The sequence below is a fragment of the Sinohyriopsis cumingii genome, chromosome 5 (genome assembly GCF_028554795.1).
Source record: "Sinohyriopsis cumingii isolate HCF-2022 chromosome 5, ASM2855479v2, whole genome shotgun sequence".
NCBI lineage: Eukaryota > Metazoa > Mollusca > Bivalvia > Unionida > Unionidae > Sinohyriopsis > Sinohyriopsis cumingii.
In genome coordinates, this window is record NC_142965.1 from 123,256,682 (window position 1) to 123,274,269 (window position 17,588).

General features: G+C 34.2%; 1 protein-coding gene across 7 annotated transcripts in view; it reads left to right on the forward strand.

Annotated features, from left to right (window-relative positions):
• Nucleotides 1–17,310, forward strand: part of LOC149800113 (phosphatidylinositol 3,4,5-trisphosphate 5-phosphatase 2A-like) — a 268,016-nt gene extending 250,706 nt beyond the window's left edge. For 6 of the 7 annotated variants that reach the window (XM_089959703.1, XM_089959704.1, XM_089959705.1 and 3 more), the window contains 3 exons: nucleotides 3,184–3,410; nucleotides 5,248–5,502; nucleotides 11,509–17,310. In XM_089959703.1, coding sequence (XP_089815829.1) covers nucleotides 3,184–3,410; nucleotides 5,248–5,502; nucleotides 11,509–11,718 — 692 coding nt within the window. In that variant the 3' untranslated portion in view covers nucleotides 11,719–17,310. Of the gene's footprint in view, nucleotides 1–3,183; nucleotides 3,411–5,247; nucleotides 5,507–11,508 lie in introns of all 7 variants that reach the window. The other variant, XM_089959707.1, reaches the window with a different exon arrangement.
• Nucleotides 17,311–17,588: the final 278 nt, after the last annotated feature.

Here is a 17,588-nt window from a genome sequence, read left to right on the forward strand (position 1 = left end):
AATAATTAGTCCCAAGGTGAGTAGTTTTTTTCATTTGCATAAGAACTTTTATGCATTTTCTGAGTCAGGGGTCATTATATTGACCAGATCTTAAAATGACTTTGCTACCAGACATGGCTGATTATGTTTGGCAATAAAGTTGGCACATGTAACTTAATCCATATTTGATGCAGATTTCCTTACCATGGATTTCAGTGATGGCATATTTGTTGTCACAATGTTTTTATGAGATGGGGTTTCTGCATGACGTTTGATGCCTTTCTTACAACTGTAACAGATTTTAAAATCAGCTTTAGAACAAAAAAGCAGAATGCACATTCATTGAACTTGATTCCAGCCACTGAAATTCCTGTTTCCATCTATCACTGAATTTCGTATGATATTTCTGTTGCTTAGATTATTGCATTAGGAGATATCACATGCATAGACAACTCGACAAACTTTAAACATTGAAGTAACACTGACCCTGTTTTATGTCACTTTTAGCTCTTGATTAATCCAGCCATAACCAATTAACATCTTTAATCCAGTACAAATTAATTAGTACGCCCCATCTTCAACTTGCTTAGTGGCCATGTATTTCGTTTCAGGAGATCGTAAAATTAATTTGCATTTTATACCATCATTGGCAAATAAAGCGACCTTTGACTTTGGAAGAAGCAACAATTGACCAGATTCCATTAATTTTTTCAAGTTTGGTGCTGATTTCTTTTGATGAAGCGTGTGTTAACTGAAGATTGTAGCCCGCTTGCTTTGATAATGAAATGGCAATATTGAAGCCTGGCAGCAACATGAAATAAGTTGTAGAACAAAGTATGGGTCAAAACTGGTAGCTTGTCTATGTAAACAATTAAAAATGAAGGATTTGTTCTTCAATTTTTTATCTTGTTGTTGACATTGGCATGACAAATTTGGTGGTAACAGTATACCATGTTCCTGGAACTTTGTGTAACATAGGCAGCTAGTCGATTTGTATGTATATATATACAGTCAAATCCACATCGAGATTTTGGTTATCTTGAGAAAGCATTTTTGTCCCGTCTTTATTATGCTAATTTTCCCCCACTTATCTCAACCCCTGTTAAGTCAATAACCCGATTATATCGGGCATAAATTTCAGTCAGAGACCTGCTTAATTTGACAAAGTGCATCTCTTGATGTCCATCTCAGAGAAATTTTAATAGAAATGATCCAGCATTTCCACTACTATCGGGACCCCGTACCGGCAAGGATGGAAAAAATCGGTACTGATAAAAATGCATATTAACCAGTCTCATCAGTGCAAGGTTTATCACTTGTATAGAGTAGAGAAAAGTTTATTGTAAACAATACTTTAGAGTAAGAAAATGAAATGAATGCATTTCTGACCTTTACAGTAGTTGTGTTCATAATGGACAGCATCACATGTCAACAACACGACAGTAGAGTTCATTCTGCACAGCATCACAAATTTTATCTTATCTTTAACTCAGTAAATTATCAGTTCAAATGTGGTGAATAATACCTAATTTGTTTCACACAAGATATTTAAAACGAATTAGATACTTTTAGCTACATTTAGTTACAGATAGGATAGAATTCATGATGTTGCGTGAAACAAACTATAGTGTAATCCAATTCCAATATCATCACTGTTAGTCGCCAAGTTAATCCATACACAGTTTACAACATTGGTTCAGAGTTCACTTATAAATTAAATAGTTCAATTGTTCCCTTGTTTGGTGTGAGGGATTGCCTTCAACTTCAGCATGGCTAGATCACATAACTTACTTATTTATAGAAACTGGCAAAATTTCAAACCAAGTTACTCCCACAGGAAACAAATGGGTAATTATTAATTTGTTTTGAACAAGAGTAATTAAAAGCACCAATGGTATTAAAAAAATCCATAATGCCCAGTATTTTTTTTAAGTTAACTTGTCTATCTATCGCTGTGCCAGGATTACATATTCTTGAATGCTAGTGGAATGATCCAGAAGTGACTGCTAGGACTAACTTTTAAAAAACAGAAGAGGAGTGCTTTCATTTGTGTTATCTTGAATATCAAAGCCTTGCAAGCCATCAAAATGATATGCCAACTCTCCTTCTGATGCTGTGTTGTTGCCGACGATCACTGATCAAATTCAGCAGGGATATGATACTGCTGTAAGGAAAGAAGGAGTCAGCTTCTTACAGAATTTGATACAGAGACAGTTACCTTTCAAGACTTTAAAATACATTTTACACTTTGTAGGTACATTGATACTGACAGCCTCATCTTCTTCAGAGGCAAATGTTATCAGTAAAACAGCGCATATTACAGGTATAATGGAACCTCTAATGATCAGCCAAAGCAGTTGATTTTCATGTACAATTTTAGTCTATGTTTTGCTACTAGTCACTGGTCAACACTAACAAAAGGAAATTCTTTTTTTTTAAACTTCAGTCTCACATGTACATGTACTTAAGCATGAGGAGACATTGTCTTGCTGAGGCTACCAAAGGGATGAGGCTATTTATAGGGAAAATAAAAACAACTTAATCCACTGACATTGTTAAGTGTTGTAAACATTTGTGACTTGTTACATAATTTCAATTAAAATACCTCCAATCTTTTTTTCTTTTGCAAACTGGCATGCCTAAATTATTAATTTTTATTGTACATTAGAAATGCCATTTGTTTTAAAAAATACTCATTTGTGGTATTTCCAATACTCCTCATTTTTGGTACTTCAGATACATAATCATTGTTCTGTAGTAGATTTGTCAACTCTAAACCCCAATATCTTGCAACCTGGTTATTTTGATGATTTTTTTTTACACCCCCAACATAATCAAGATAACCGGGTTCGAATATATATATAGACACACACACACACACACACACATCCATCAGTTAGTCTCCTTATTCTTCTATCTTGTGTCTCATCCATCTATGTAATGGGTTTCTTATTACATTTTCCTATCCATCCTTCCATCTGTCTAAAATAGACATAACAAAAACAACAAAACAGTTTGAGGTAAAAAGACAAATTCCATTTGGTGGCTTTTACTACAAATGTCTCATCCTTTGCCATCTCATGCATTTGACGAAGATTTTGACCACGCAACATAGATATCTTTGGTTTGATGCCTGTACGCTATTACTGTGACTTATTAATTCATGGATACTGTGTGATTTTTAACATGTATGTTGATTTGCAGAGGTGGTAGCACTGGATACAGAATACCATGACCCTGAGATTTTTTTTTCGGACATTACCAAACATGAAAGCAGCATGGATATTACACTGAGCAAGAGTGTGGTGAATACAGACACTACCATTAAACAATACACGCCACTCATTACCCTGGTGAACCCAGAAGAGGTAAATGGGGATTACCACGAAATTGAGGTCATTACTCAAGTAGAGCCACCTACAGACAAAAGGGTCAGTATTAAGTTGTATATTTTCAAACATGCTACAAAACCTCGAAATTATTCATGGGAATGAAATTGATTTGGGAATGAACAGATTATATTGCAGGGAAAATTTCCTGGAGCTGCAGTTTACCTTTCCCAGAAATGCCACATTGGGAGGGAAAAATGACTCATGTATAAAATGTGTGGGGCTTATATTTCCAATACATTTGTGCTACATTCCAGTTCTTGGTCAGGGAGATAATTCAGCACAGTTAATGGAACATCAGACTTGTTATCCATGGTTTATAGGTTAGACCAAGGTCAAGTGCTTCAGTGTTTCCTTGGGAAAGGGAGTTAATTCTTATATCCTTGGAATGATATAGCCAGTAATGTGTTAAAAGTGCCATTAAAACCAATAAAAAGAATATTAAATTTGATTCTTGGTTAAAATTTAAAATTTCAGTAATACCATATGTACATGCTTATAAGAAAAGTTCGTCTTCAAACTTCACAGACCCAGATCTAATGTGCAGTAGATCAGGGTCTGTGGAGTTTGTTTTTGGAGTAATTAGTAGAACAAACAAGATGGATCCTGATCTGCAAGTTTATTATGCTACGATTTCAGAATCTTTGTTGCTTGCAGTTTGACTAGACTTGTCAAAATAGAAACAGCTGTTTGAGATTATACCTTGATGAAAAATTGACTTGTGCTACAGAAATTGCAAATGGGATACACAAGGCCGCAATAGTAGAGAATTACAATTCCTTTGCAGTCCTTTCTTGATGGACTTTGGCATGTGACATGATGGAAAAATATTGTTGGATGAAACATTGAAGATTTACTTTTTTCTTATTCAGATTCCGAGTTTTTGAAGCTGTCATTGCTATTTCACATTAATAAGGGGTTATCATCTAAGTTTAACACACAGTCCACATTCTTTTTCATGGCGGATGCAGTTTTCATAGTCCTTAGCATAGACACATGCTATACAGTCTAAAGTTTTCTACTTAGAATGTTTCTGCATAGATACATATGGTTTTGAGTCTAATTTTGTTTGCTACTTGGGCATAGATACATATGGTACTATGCAGTTTAATATTGTTACTCTGGTGCTATGTCTTATAAAAAAGTTTGATTTTTAAATAGTTGCTAATATATGGCTATCATTCTTTAGTCTTGACCACTCCAGTAGCCTAGTGGTTAGAGCCTCGGAAACGGGAGGTCATGGGTTTGAACCCCAGTCAAGTCATACCAAAGTCTTACAAAAATGGTACTAACAGCTACCTCGCTTGCCACTCAGCGTTAAGAGGTTAGTGTTAGGACTGATTGGCCTGGTGTCAGGTTAATGTGACTGGGTGGGACATCATGCTATGTGTTTGCGGCATGATGCCCCAGTGCTAGACATCACTATAAACTGCCACACTGCACATTGTAGCAATATGACTGAAATTTTTTTAAAAGCTACATTAAAAATCCTAATCACACACACACGCTCTTTAATCTTATCAACATGTAATGGAAGTAGAATAAATGAGACATGACTGTATACAGTGATGCCTCTGCAACTGACAGGGAAAAGTCACTTTGCCTGGATAAGGGAGATGGCTGTTGAAGAGAGGTACATTATATGGATGAAACAATCAAAGGTTAACTCAGACCCAGGCAGGAGATTATTTAAAAGTAGCGACCATATTAAAAGATGGTACTTAATATGCTTTAAACTGACTGACTAATGTGCACAAAGTTTTATTTATGCTGAAAATGTTATAATAAATTTGTACCTCACATTGTCTGTAAAATATTTTTATAGTCTTAAATTTCCTTTTAATTGCCAAGATTTCATACTTTGGCACTCTGTTTTCAGCTACGCAAGACGATCAGCATAGATGGGCGACCTCCACAACCATTGCCAGGTGGCGGTTTGGAGATCAAACCAACATCACCAGCCTATGAAACAATTCAACCAAATTTACCTCCACGACGATCTGTTCCAGTCATGGGACAAAGCTACCTACAAGGAAATCCAGAGTTAAGAACTCCCTCTGCTCCCCCTCGACCCCTAACACGACCACCAAGTGAACGGCCACCACCTCTACCAGAGAAAAAGTCTATCAGAGGAGTAGGTGATAACTAATGATAATGCATGCTGATCAACAACATATATACCTTACCCATAAATCTAACTTTCACTTCAGCAAGCTAATGAAACAAACCCTTTCAGTAAGGTTACTGGCACACAATTTTAGGCTTCAGTGGTCATAAATATATCCAGAACAATTTTTGTTTTGATAAGCAAAACCTGTGATAGAGTTGTGGAATAAAGGACACAGCTGGTGTTAATGGGAGCATTTTAAACTGCCTAAACAGCTACCGTACTAACAGAAAGCAACATGTAGCTTTAAATTACTCGGAATGGAAACTAGTTGGAATTGGTGTTCCACAAGAAAACATCCTAGGTCTACTTCTATTTCTTGATTATTAATGCAGCTGTCACCCATTATAACATGTTTCATTATAGCACAATTATGGATCTAATTCGATACCACTATATACACCATTACTAGAATTTTACCCTATTTCTCGAAAAGGTCTGTGAGCTATAAGACAGTATTGGTAGCAGCAGTGAGGGTGATCCAACCTTTTTTTTCTCCTGCCAGTGGTACCTCCCCCCCACACACAGTTGCAGAAGGTGCAGCCCCACCATTGTGTCCACAGTACCCCTCTCACTGTTGCTTCTTGGCGGGGGATGGAAAATACACAATCTTATGTTTATATAAAAACTTTACTGCTGTTTGATAGTTAAATTACCCTCATGGAACCTCACTGTTATTGATTGCTAAAAATAATTTAAATGGAATTTCTGTTATTCGATACATGAATGACAGCATCCATTCTGTTTGACCCAAATAAAGGTATGTCAGTTCTGTGTGTTTATAATTCTCAAGGAGGAAGGAAGATTTTTTAGATCCAACCTGTCCTTGGTTAAACTTAGTCAACACCAATATAAAACTAAATTCATGTTATCTTTGGTGAATGGGTGAAGAAATAACATAAATTTCTTTTTATATCATGTTTCATGAGATGGGAGATATGCTCTTTATTTTTTCCAAAGCTCAGTTACCTTTATATTAATAGTTTATATTATTAGTTTTTACTTACCTATAAATAACAGTGGTCCAAATGGTTAGTATATGGTCCTTTTAAGCAGTGTTGAATTTCTTATAGATGGTTTACAAGCTGGTTATTATTCTCATCATATTATCAGTGAAGCTATTGGGATCTTCCAGCAATACTGATAAAATAATGAACAGACATTTATTGTGCACTTGTACAAGAATTGATGATGTTTACCACAGAAACTTACTCAGTTTGTTTTCACACCACACAAAACAACTTACTTAAACGGACTGGGACTTTCTGGTAAAACAACATGTGTGATCAAATTATTTTGCCAGAGTTTGAATAATAATTGTTGATATAATTGTGTCAATCCCTACACATAGACTTGCCAGAGAAATGAACGAACAAGGAGTTAAACCTTATACTTATCACAGCTTTTTCCGATGGAAGGGAAATACATGGACTCCTTATCGAATGGGTGAGAAATATATTCCAAAGATTATTATCTGGGATGAAATATATACAGTGCCACTAGAGACATTAAAAATATTTCTTGATTGGTTGTTGGCAAAAAATACTGCATAATAATGTGCGGTGATCATGGTCAAATGCCACCTTTTATTGGATTGACTCCACATGAATGACTGAAAAAGTTTGTAGATTATTATTAGGAAATAACCGATGATCATAGAGCGCTTAATCCAGAATTAAGAAGCTTAAGAAATTAATCATACTGCAAACAAATAAATTTCAGTGTGAAATAATGCATGAGATAATTTCAGAAACTCCTCTCAATGATTTTTGGAATTTACAGAGGCCAGATGATTTGATAGTTGCAAGTAGAAAGATAGTTTGTGATACACTTCAACAACAATTATTTTTGTTGCATAAAGAAAAAATTTCAGATCTACCTGTACCATTGTGTTATCGACCAGCATATACTCAACAGCAAAATATCGATGTTGAAATTCAAGGTTCCTTGACAGAGTCAAGGAAACAAGATCTTGTGTTAAATGATATTGTTTTAGTTCCTGTCAGTGTTGTTGAGGGCGTGTTAACGAGGGACAAAACTCTGTGGACTCTAGGATATGCTATAATGATTCATTCATCACAAGGATTAACTATTTCCGATACTAATATTTGGATTGTTGATGATTGCATTGAATGGTCAAACTTTGTTTATCTGGCAGTGTCAGAAGAATATCTCAGTTGTGGAGGGTTATCATAGACTTCACAGAAAATAATAATCAAACTCAGGAAATTAACAATGATGTAGTTAGAAAATTTTTTGTTATAAACTGTGATAAAAAATAAAAGCGATTTTGATCTTGATGCTGAATTTATCATGACATTAAAATGTTAGAATAATCATTGTGTGAGATGTAACACAGTAATGTTGTGGCAATATTCAAATAATTATCTAAGACAATTTACCATAGACAGAATTAATAGTAGTCTTGGTCAAACACCCAGAAATGTGATGCTGACCTGTCTTGACTGTAATTAACGTAGCAGTGCTAGTTTACAAAAGTGAATGCAGTGGTAATTGTGTGTCTTCAGGAATTGTAATTGTTCACGTACAAATCCACGTTGAGGAGCAGTTGAATCTAGTCTGTAGATTGCAGGTCTACCCGTGGATCTTACCAGCTGGAAATTGTATGTGTCGTCACACTCCAAATAGGATCAGTCGCTCTTTTCTTACCCCCTTCAAGTTCACCAGGTTCATGTAAATATCATACAGTAACATTACCTAGTACTGGTTGTTTTGAAAAGTCATGTTGTATTGGTATATTTCTGTGTGTTTGCATTGGTAGGTTTCATAGAAATTGCACAAGTAATTTCATTATTTAACGCAGCTATTACACTTGGTAGTCTTTCAACCCATTCACAGGGTCTCTTGTCTTCCTGAATTATTTCCTTTGCATACTGTTATCCAAATAACTGCTCAGCAAGTGTTCAGTTAAATTGTTCAACAATTGCCTGATCACGATGAATTGCGGTATGTCCTCGTCTGATTTTGACATTATGTTTTTTCATCAGAGATGATACTGTACCAAGAAATTCCTTGCCAGGATCAACCTGTAGCAACTATGGTCATCTTAGACCACCTTGTGGTCTGGATCCTCGCTGATAAATTTGTTCAAATGCAGATGCAACTTCAGCTGCTGCTTTATTTGATAGTGGTTCTGCTTCTTTATATCTACTTGCAACGTCAGTGACAGTTAACACTTATTTGTATGTGTGTGATTGACTTTGACGAGTTTTAATAGTATCATGTGGTAAAAATAAAATATCTGCTTGATGAACTTCACTTGAAGCACTGACATCAGAATGTGCGTACTGAATTTGTTTAGGTGCTGGTAGATAAATTTACCGTATTGACTGTCATGCTAACCAATTTGCAGCAACAGAACGTGTGACATTGGCTGCATCAGCAAGTTTACTAATCGCTGATCTACTACTCCAGTATCGTCTTGGGCCTAATAAATTGATTCCTATATAATAATAATTGGTTGATTAATTACCAGCCCCTAATACCAGTTTACCTTTCATCATGGATTTTAATAGGAAGCTAGCAAATTTTTCTCTGAGAGACTTTTTTTTAATGGAATTTAATGAGTGAATCAACTTCAGATCTGCAGTATGTCGTTATTTTTATACGCTACATCATGAACCTGGCATGCTTGATCAATCACATTTATTGGATACTCTCCAGGTCTTGGTTGATCTTGCTCATCAAGTCGCATATCAAGTCGGGTTCCAGGACCACAATTATAGTTTTTCTCCTGGATACTTAGCCCATGGAGCTCCTGATAATTTTAATAATGAAGCAGAGATATCACCACCTGTTTTCCTTGACTTGTCAAGGAAGATAAATTTGTATTTATTGTACCACATTTTACACACTTGCCTGTAAGTGCACACTTTTTATATTTTGTTATTATTGTTTTTAATCAACTGGTGGGGGTGGATGCTCTGCAATGAACACAGTATAAATCCATATTATTTATTATATTTGTACAACATGGGTATCATTGATTTCTCAGCGATACGAAAGCAAGAGTCAGTCAGGCATCATCCAGCACTACCAAATTCTATCAGGGCAGTTATCATTGGTTCATCTGGGTCTGGTAGGATGTAATTATTACTTAATCTGATAATGAGATGGCTCAAGTGGGACAAGTTATATTTAGTGGCACCATCTGTAGATGATCAGAGATGCTATGATGTGATTAAAGATTTTAATGAAAATGCAAAATTGTTGGACTAGGATGGTTTTGATATTATTGATTTTATCACCGATATTGACTAAACCCCATCTGTTGATGACCTTGATGGATTTATTAATAATCTTGTAGTATACGATGATGTGATGCTAGACAAACAATCAAATCTAGCTCAGATATTTTCTTGAGGTAGACCAAAATACAGACGTGATTTATGTTACTCAGTGATATACACAAATACCTAAAGTGATTCAGAAATTTGGAAAATGATCAACAGATGATGAATACACAGACGTTCTGTTTTGACATGGATTGCAACAGAGAATGTGAGTGTTCGGTAGGATTTAATTCTATGAGTGAAAGAGGAGGAATTTTACTTACTATCCACATACAAAGGTAAAATAAAAATATATATTAATTACTAGGAAGCGGCTGATAGATCCATATGAGATAGTGCCTCCTCCAGTTGGTCTTGGCTACCAGAAATGTCAAAAAAGAAAACAACAGGCAGAAATCTTACAGCATACAGTACTCAAGCCAGAATAAGCAGATTTTGTTATAACAATGCACTGTTAAGATGGTTTGTCGGTCTGAACAAAGAATTTGTTTTTGTAACAATAAATAAATTCCTGTGCATTTTATAGCAAGTTTGTGGCTTCTTTTCTTGGCACCTCTGAGTTTTTAAAGTTTAAAGAGTCAGCAGTGTTGCAAAACAAACAAAAATCTCCAGATGGTGTATTTTATCGGCCGTAAAAAAATCACAATTTGTGATATTTGAAAAGCCCAGCATTGTCCCTGAATAAACTTTGTTATTTTTCGTACCTTTAAAAATAAAAAACTACTTATTCACGTACGAGAATATATACATGTAAATGAAATTTCAGTAGCCCTGTGATGATCATCTTATTCCAGAATCCATATGTGATCTCTTCCCCAAATAGTTAAAAAATAAATTTACACTTATTTCTTGTACTTAAAGAAAGAATATTTTTGTGTACAGGAATAAAACATTTACATGTATATGAAATTTCAGGAGACACATCACAATCGTGTTATGTCCAAATTTGTATCATAACAAATGGTACTGTAGTGGGGTCACACTGTAGTTATCAGTCAGAAGATGGTAAACCAGCACAACAAAGATAAATTTTGTAGTTTTAAAATTTGTATTTATTAATTAAAGTAATGCCTCTGCTTGGCATGACATTTTCATTGATCAAAATTTCCTTGCTAATTATTTTTCGCGGTGTACTAGGGATTTCATTTGGAAAGAAAATGTAAATAATTGTATGACCTATTTTTAAATTTGATATTTCATAATGTTGAATAAAATTGCCAGGTCCTATCTACTGTTTTCGACGATAAAACTAATATATCAAAGTTTCTGTTACCAATTTTGTCTGATTTTCTTCAAGTTCAACAAATAGGGATCAATTTTTGGGGTATTTCCTGGTTTAAAAAATGGGATCCACGCCTGAACCCCACGTTATAAGCAGGTTTGCAAGTTATCAAGGGAGTGGTTTAGTTTCAAATACACTAATACACATTGACAGCTTTTATTTTTGTTCCTTTGTGTAATATGTTCAATAATGTGTTTTGTATTGGACCTTTATATGAAAAAAATCCATGAATTCGTTTATAGGTTGCATGATGTATTGGTCACATCCCATTAGAAATACATAAATAAGAGAATGATTGTCCTCCTTTGATCTATATCTCCATTATCAACAAACACATCATTAAACATTAAACTATGCTAATGTCTTCTTTTTTTCCAGGACATAATTTCCAGATCCCGCACACTTCAGGAATGGCTAACGTGTCTCAATTTGGGTGTTTACATTGATAATTTTGTCTGCAGTGGTTGGGATGATATAAGATTTATTGCGGATCTCTCCAGAAAGGATCTAGAAGATATGGGGATCAAGAACAAAGATCATCTCGACAGAATTCTTGCAGGGGCCAAAGAACTGAAGCATGCAAGATGAGATTTTTGTGTGTCATTTTATCTTAAGATGGACATTCCTTTTGGCAAGTATTCCTAGCATATGCATGTGACAAAAGTGACAACAGACAATGCACAAGATGGCATTAAATAATCCTTTGCAAATAAAATTGAACACCTTGAAAAGTACAAATTCTTTGATGTGGGGTGGGAAGTTGGATCTTAAGACTTGTGGACTTTTGACTCCAAAAATAATGGAGAGCTTGGTGCCACCTGGCAGTAGCAAGGTTGATGCTGTTGGCACTGTTATGTTTTTTGTTTTTGTTTCGTGTGTTTTTTAAATCATATTACTTAATAAAACTCAAGCCTCTGGCAAATATTCAGTTTATTTGCAAACATCCTTATGGATTTGTCATTTGTCATGTGCACACAAGTTTTCTAGCACAGTTCTTGCAGACAGTTTTTGTACAATTCCAAATGACTCAAAATGAACAAATTTAAATGTACATATAAAGACACAAAAACCTGTTAAGAGTAGGATGTTCTCACATCGTAAATATGACTTTCTTGTTCCCATTGGTGTTTCCAGTAAAGAATAAGAGACTCATTTCTGTTGAAACCTTTTTGAAACATCACAAATACTCAGAAATTGCCTTTTCTACTCAGTTTTCAGTAAATATGAATTGCCATCATGTCAACGAATTTAATATGTTTTCAGAAAATTGTGTTTAAAGTTTAAAGCTGTGAACTTTGAATCAGTTTAATCCCACAAAATGTATGCCAATTATGTCCATTTTTGCCTTGTAAATATAACTTTTTCCATATTGTGATCAATCATACTACACCTTAATTATGTGAGAAACCCGTTTGGTACACATCATGATTTTTCGACCTCTGTAAGTTAATTCTTCCTTAAAATTGTACAGAAAATTTTTCACAGTAAGCAAATGGGAGGGGAGGGTAGACATCTGACCCAATGTATGTTTATGGACAGACCCACTTAACTTTACATTTGGACAGTTGATATGTATAAAAATTGTTTAAGGTTTCCATAATGCACTTTCATAAATGTGTGATTTTATTATGTTGTTGATGCAAAAGATTTTGGATATGTTTGCATTTTTGCATTTGCCTCTTGTGTTTGTAAAATAAAAGAATATATCCTGCTGACAAATTATAAATTATTATTAGATTCATGTACTGCTTAGTTATTCAGAATAGAATTTGAGTTCTACAGGTCCTAAAACAGAAGAGCTGATGTGAGGATTTTCATCCAGCATCCATCAGAACAAAATTGTTATTGCTGCTCCTTCTTGAAAGATTGTTACCAAACTTTACAAATTCATCACAAAGCATAGTTGGTCCTAAATGAAAATGGTACCGATCTAACATCCAATTAAAAAAAATCTTCTCTTCATTCATCCTCATGTTGACATGGGGCTTTTCACTAAAAGAGATTTTACAATGTCTAGTTTCTTTAAATGAAATCATGTTATTGCTAGTCCTTGAAGAAAGGTACATTAGCATGGGGTTTTCACCAAAAGATATCTTGTCCAAAATGGCCACCCAAATTTATTTTTGTTTATATACTTTTTGGGAAAAAGCTAGTACAGTATGGTTTAAATTGAATCTGCTTGCAAGGTCATTTCAGACATTTTAAGGTATTTATTTTCTGCCAAGAAAGATCAAAGTCACTGAATTCAGACAGGTGTTGTAGAAATTATATAATCTTACATATGCTTTTGATATTTAGAAAAATCAAGGAACACGATTTGTACAGCATTAAAAACTGAAATTTTGAAATGTTGATTTTTCCTTGAAAATTCCTCAAGTTTGTTGGCAAACTCTGTGAATTTGGACCAAAACTCCTTGTATTCATGTGAAGAAATACCATATATTAAAACTGAAAATACATTTGTATCACTTTTTATATTCAAAAGATTGTTAGTTGTGTAATTTCCAGTAAAAATAAACAAAATCAAAGAAAATCCAGAATTGTTTTTGAGATCAAATGAGTTGTAACCAGATGGAGTAGCATCCCTTTTTTGTAGTGGTTTACTAATTACTTTTGTGGTTTTTCATCTACTTTTGTACCTATTTATGCAGTGGTAAACAAAGTAAAATATGGAGATAATTGGACTTTCATTAGAAAACAAAATACTCCTGAAAACCTGGAAGTCATTGAAAAATCCTTGAATAAACTGTTACGAACTATGTTTGCCATTATGTGTTAAAGGAGGAAAAACACAAAATGAATTGCACCAGATGCAACAAAGTGACAAACAAACCAACATTGATAAAGTTCTTTGCTTTAAAAAAATACTTCCTGAAAATAACTGGAAAATTCCTTGTACAGAAAACTCTTCATGTATGTAGCAGTGAATCTTTTAAACATTTTTATGCAACAAAATATACACCTGAAAGAAAGTTCATTCTTTGCTTTTCACCATACTAAGTTAGTTGTGACAGAAAAAAATAATTTACAGAGACATACATTTATGTGCTACATAAATTTCTTTGTTATTTGATTCAGACATATTTGTGGCATTTATTTTGTTCACTTATCATGCAATGTTTTGGTTGTGGTACATAGTGTTATACAAGAAGGACCAGAGAATTTTCAGGTATAATTGCAGCAAACAGCTATATTTCTGACCACAAGAATTTCTAGAAACATAAGTGTACCAGCGGGTGTCACTGTTGGCACTATTCTGGCACAGTTATATGTGTGCCACAGCATTACGATGAGCTTTTCATTTTTTAAATACAGTCTTTCCTCAGAAACTTAAATTTTAATGTAGTCTTTCCTCAAGTCCTTAAGGGTATGTATGTATATGGCAAATGAAAAGGTGTACCTTAAGGCTCAATACATTTGTTAAATAGTAATATGTGTTCCTCATAGATTGATAAAGATCATCTTGTTTGATCCATTATGAAGATTCTAAATTTTTAAAAAAATCTTTTTTTAAGTATGTATTGGACTGTAATAAAACATTTTATTACAAATAAGAATAAACCAAATAGGGCAAAAAAAAACTCTTTACCATGGCTCATCTCATGCATGGTTTGGTGTGCAACATCTCAGGTTGATTAGTTATGGCCAAGCCAGTTTGTGTGACGGTCCATTGATCAACAATGCACCATACTAACTAAAATTGTCTGATTCACTGGTAGTATTCAAACCTGCACACTTTTGATCGAGTTAGGCATGTTAATCACTAATTCTTGACAGCTCTGTCCAAGGGTGTATCAAACCTGTTCTACATCCCAGAGCTGGTCTTCTTCTCATTGTAAATGAATGGAAGTTAGCGAGTAACAAAAACAGATTCACCTTGCATAAAGGGAGATAATCTGAATCAGCAAAATATTGAAGCACTTTATTAGATTTTTCTTCACAGAGTTTGAAGATTTATATTTTTGTTTTTTAATCCTGCAAAACTTTTTAAGTTAGACTTGATAATTGTTTCTCATTCTGTGTGCCAAATTTCAAGCAAGTTTATGCTGTTTGGTTAGAAAGATTTTTTTAATGTAACTATAATGTACTTTACATCTGTTAGGCCTGTGTATGTAGTGCTAATAAGTTTTACTGTTAGTCCTGTGTATATAGTGCTAATAGGTTTTACTCTTAGTCCTGTGTATATAGTGCTAATAGGTTTTACCGTTAGTCCTGTGTATATAGTGCTAATAGGTTTTACTCTTAGTCCTGTGTATATAGTGTTAATAGGTTTTACCGTTAGTCCTGTGTATATAGTGCTAATAGGTTTTACTCTTAGTCCTGTGTATATAGTGCTAATAGGTTTTACCGTTAGTCCTGTGTATGTAGTGCTAATAGGTTGCAAGTACCTATACTGATTATGTTTACCTATCTTCCATAATCAAGTCACATGACAGTGCAGGTCTAACTGCAGATGGCTTTGACTTCTTGATTAGAATTTTTGGTCTTGACACCCGAGTCCATGATGTAACCTCCACATCACTCCATGTCACTGAGATCTGAAGAGATTTATGTTAGGATAAAATTATTAAAATAACACCTATCCCCAGAAACTGTTTTCCTTTCATTTCCTTGTACATTTGCCAGGCAATGGCACATTGGTATCAGGTTTATTGACATTGAGAGACTGACAGATCCAAACGGAATGAACAGATACTGAATTTAATAGACCAAGTAAATAAAGTTGAATGTGTTGGTTCATTTAATTGCTTAAGTGCAGTGAATTATGACATATCGATCTTTCCAAAGATTAGCTGAGAAATGGTTTTAAAATGTTCATAGGTTTCTTAGTGACATTTGCTATTTTATTTGATTCTTCAATATTGTCAACTTCTGCGCAATCTGGTAATTCTGTTAAGATTTAATAATATCATGGAGCTTAGTGTCAGAATTGAAAAGTTGAATATGACTAATGCTTGGTATATGAGAACTTAATTGATTACCTGATCCATTTTATTGGCTTTTAGGGATTTCAGTCCCACCATACTTTGTGGCATTATTCATAGAACTAATAACAGTAACAAACTTTTGCCTTTTAAGTCTTTTTCAGTGGTTCCCAACCATTTTAGGCCTTGACCCTAAAAAAATGTGTTTTTTAAGCCTCACAACTCAATTTCCACATTTTGCCACCCTCAAAACAAACCTTAGTGACCCTCTGCAACCCTTCAGAACGTCCTCACAACCTTGTGGGTTAGAAACCACTAGTCTAGTTGATGTTAAGGGAGGCAACTTTTAGTTATGTAACTGATTAGACCTGATGGTAGTTCTCTCCTGTTGATATTATTCCACTGATGGTAATACTTGAAACAATTGTAGTAAATGGTTGTGGATGAAATTACCTCCATCTAATTAATGCATCTAATTAATATAAATTCTCAAGTGAAATAGAAAGAAAAGAAAATTTTACAAAATTTCCTAAGGATGTTTTTAAAACCATCTGTTTTCAGTATGATAGTTAATAGCAATATATGTTTTTCTATTTGATCGTATATAAATTAGTATTATTATAACCCTCAAAGGCAGTGGTTTCCAACCCCAGGGTCGTAACCCAAATTTTATGGTTGCGGCTACAAAAGGTTCGGAACCATTGTTCTAAGTCATTAGTATTAGTATTCTTGATACATTGATAGTTAATTTTTTAAGTCTGGGATCATAATAATGTAGGCCATATTGGCCCACCAGTCCCACATTGTCGGGGATCATTTATACCCACAATGAGTTGGTTTACTTGTCCTGTTTGTTTGCCATCTCTGAAATTTAGCCTTATTGCGGTGTGCATGCTTTATATTATTTACACTTTATTAGTGCCCATACATTTAGAACAATTAGCTTTTGCTGAATCTGATGACGCAAAGTATATGTAAAATTGTTATAAATATTCTGCATATTTCGTTTGGTCGAATCAACACTGGCTTGTATGACGTGCATAATATATGTTTATGTTTTGTCTTCTTAATGATTCTTTGTACATATGTAAATATTTTTCTTTTCATACACCCTCATTATTAGAATACATTGATTGTATTTTGTATTTTACAAGGCTGTAACATTACTGTGTAACATCTGAATTAATACATTACAGCTTGTTTTATGTTGCAAAGAATAAGTACTGGATACTTAAATAAAACTCATATTTTCCTATTTTCTTTTCAATGTTTTCATTCCGTGTGTACGTCTCAAATCAAATGATTGTCCTTATGGGTTTATCAAACTAAGGGCTATTCCATTTAAACATACATGGTACTCCGGCAGGGCAAAAAAAAAAAAAGTATATGCAATATTATCCACGAGTTTGTATGAATAATTGGACATCATCACATGAAGGTACCACATTGGGATTCCTATCTTTATGGTCAATGTCACAGCTGACTATTTTGCATTTTCCATCATACTTTCCCATCTTTTCTAAAACAAACTTC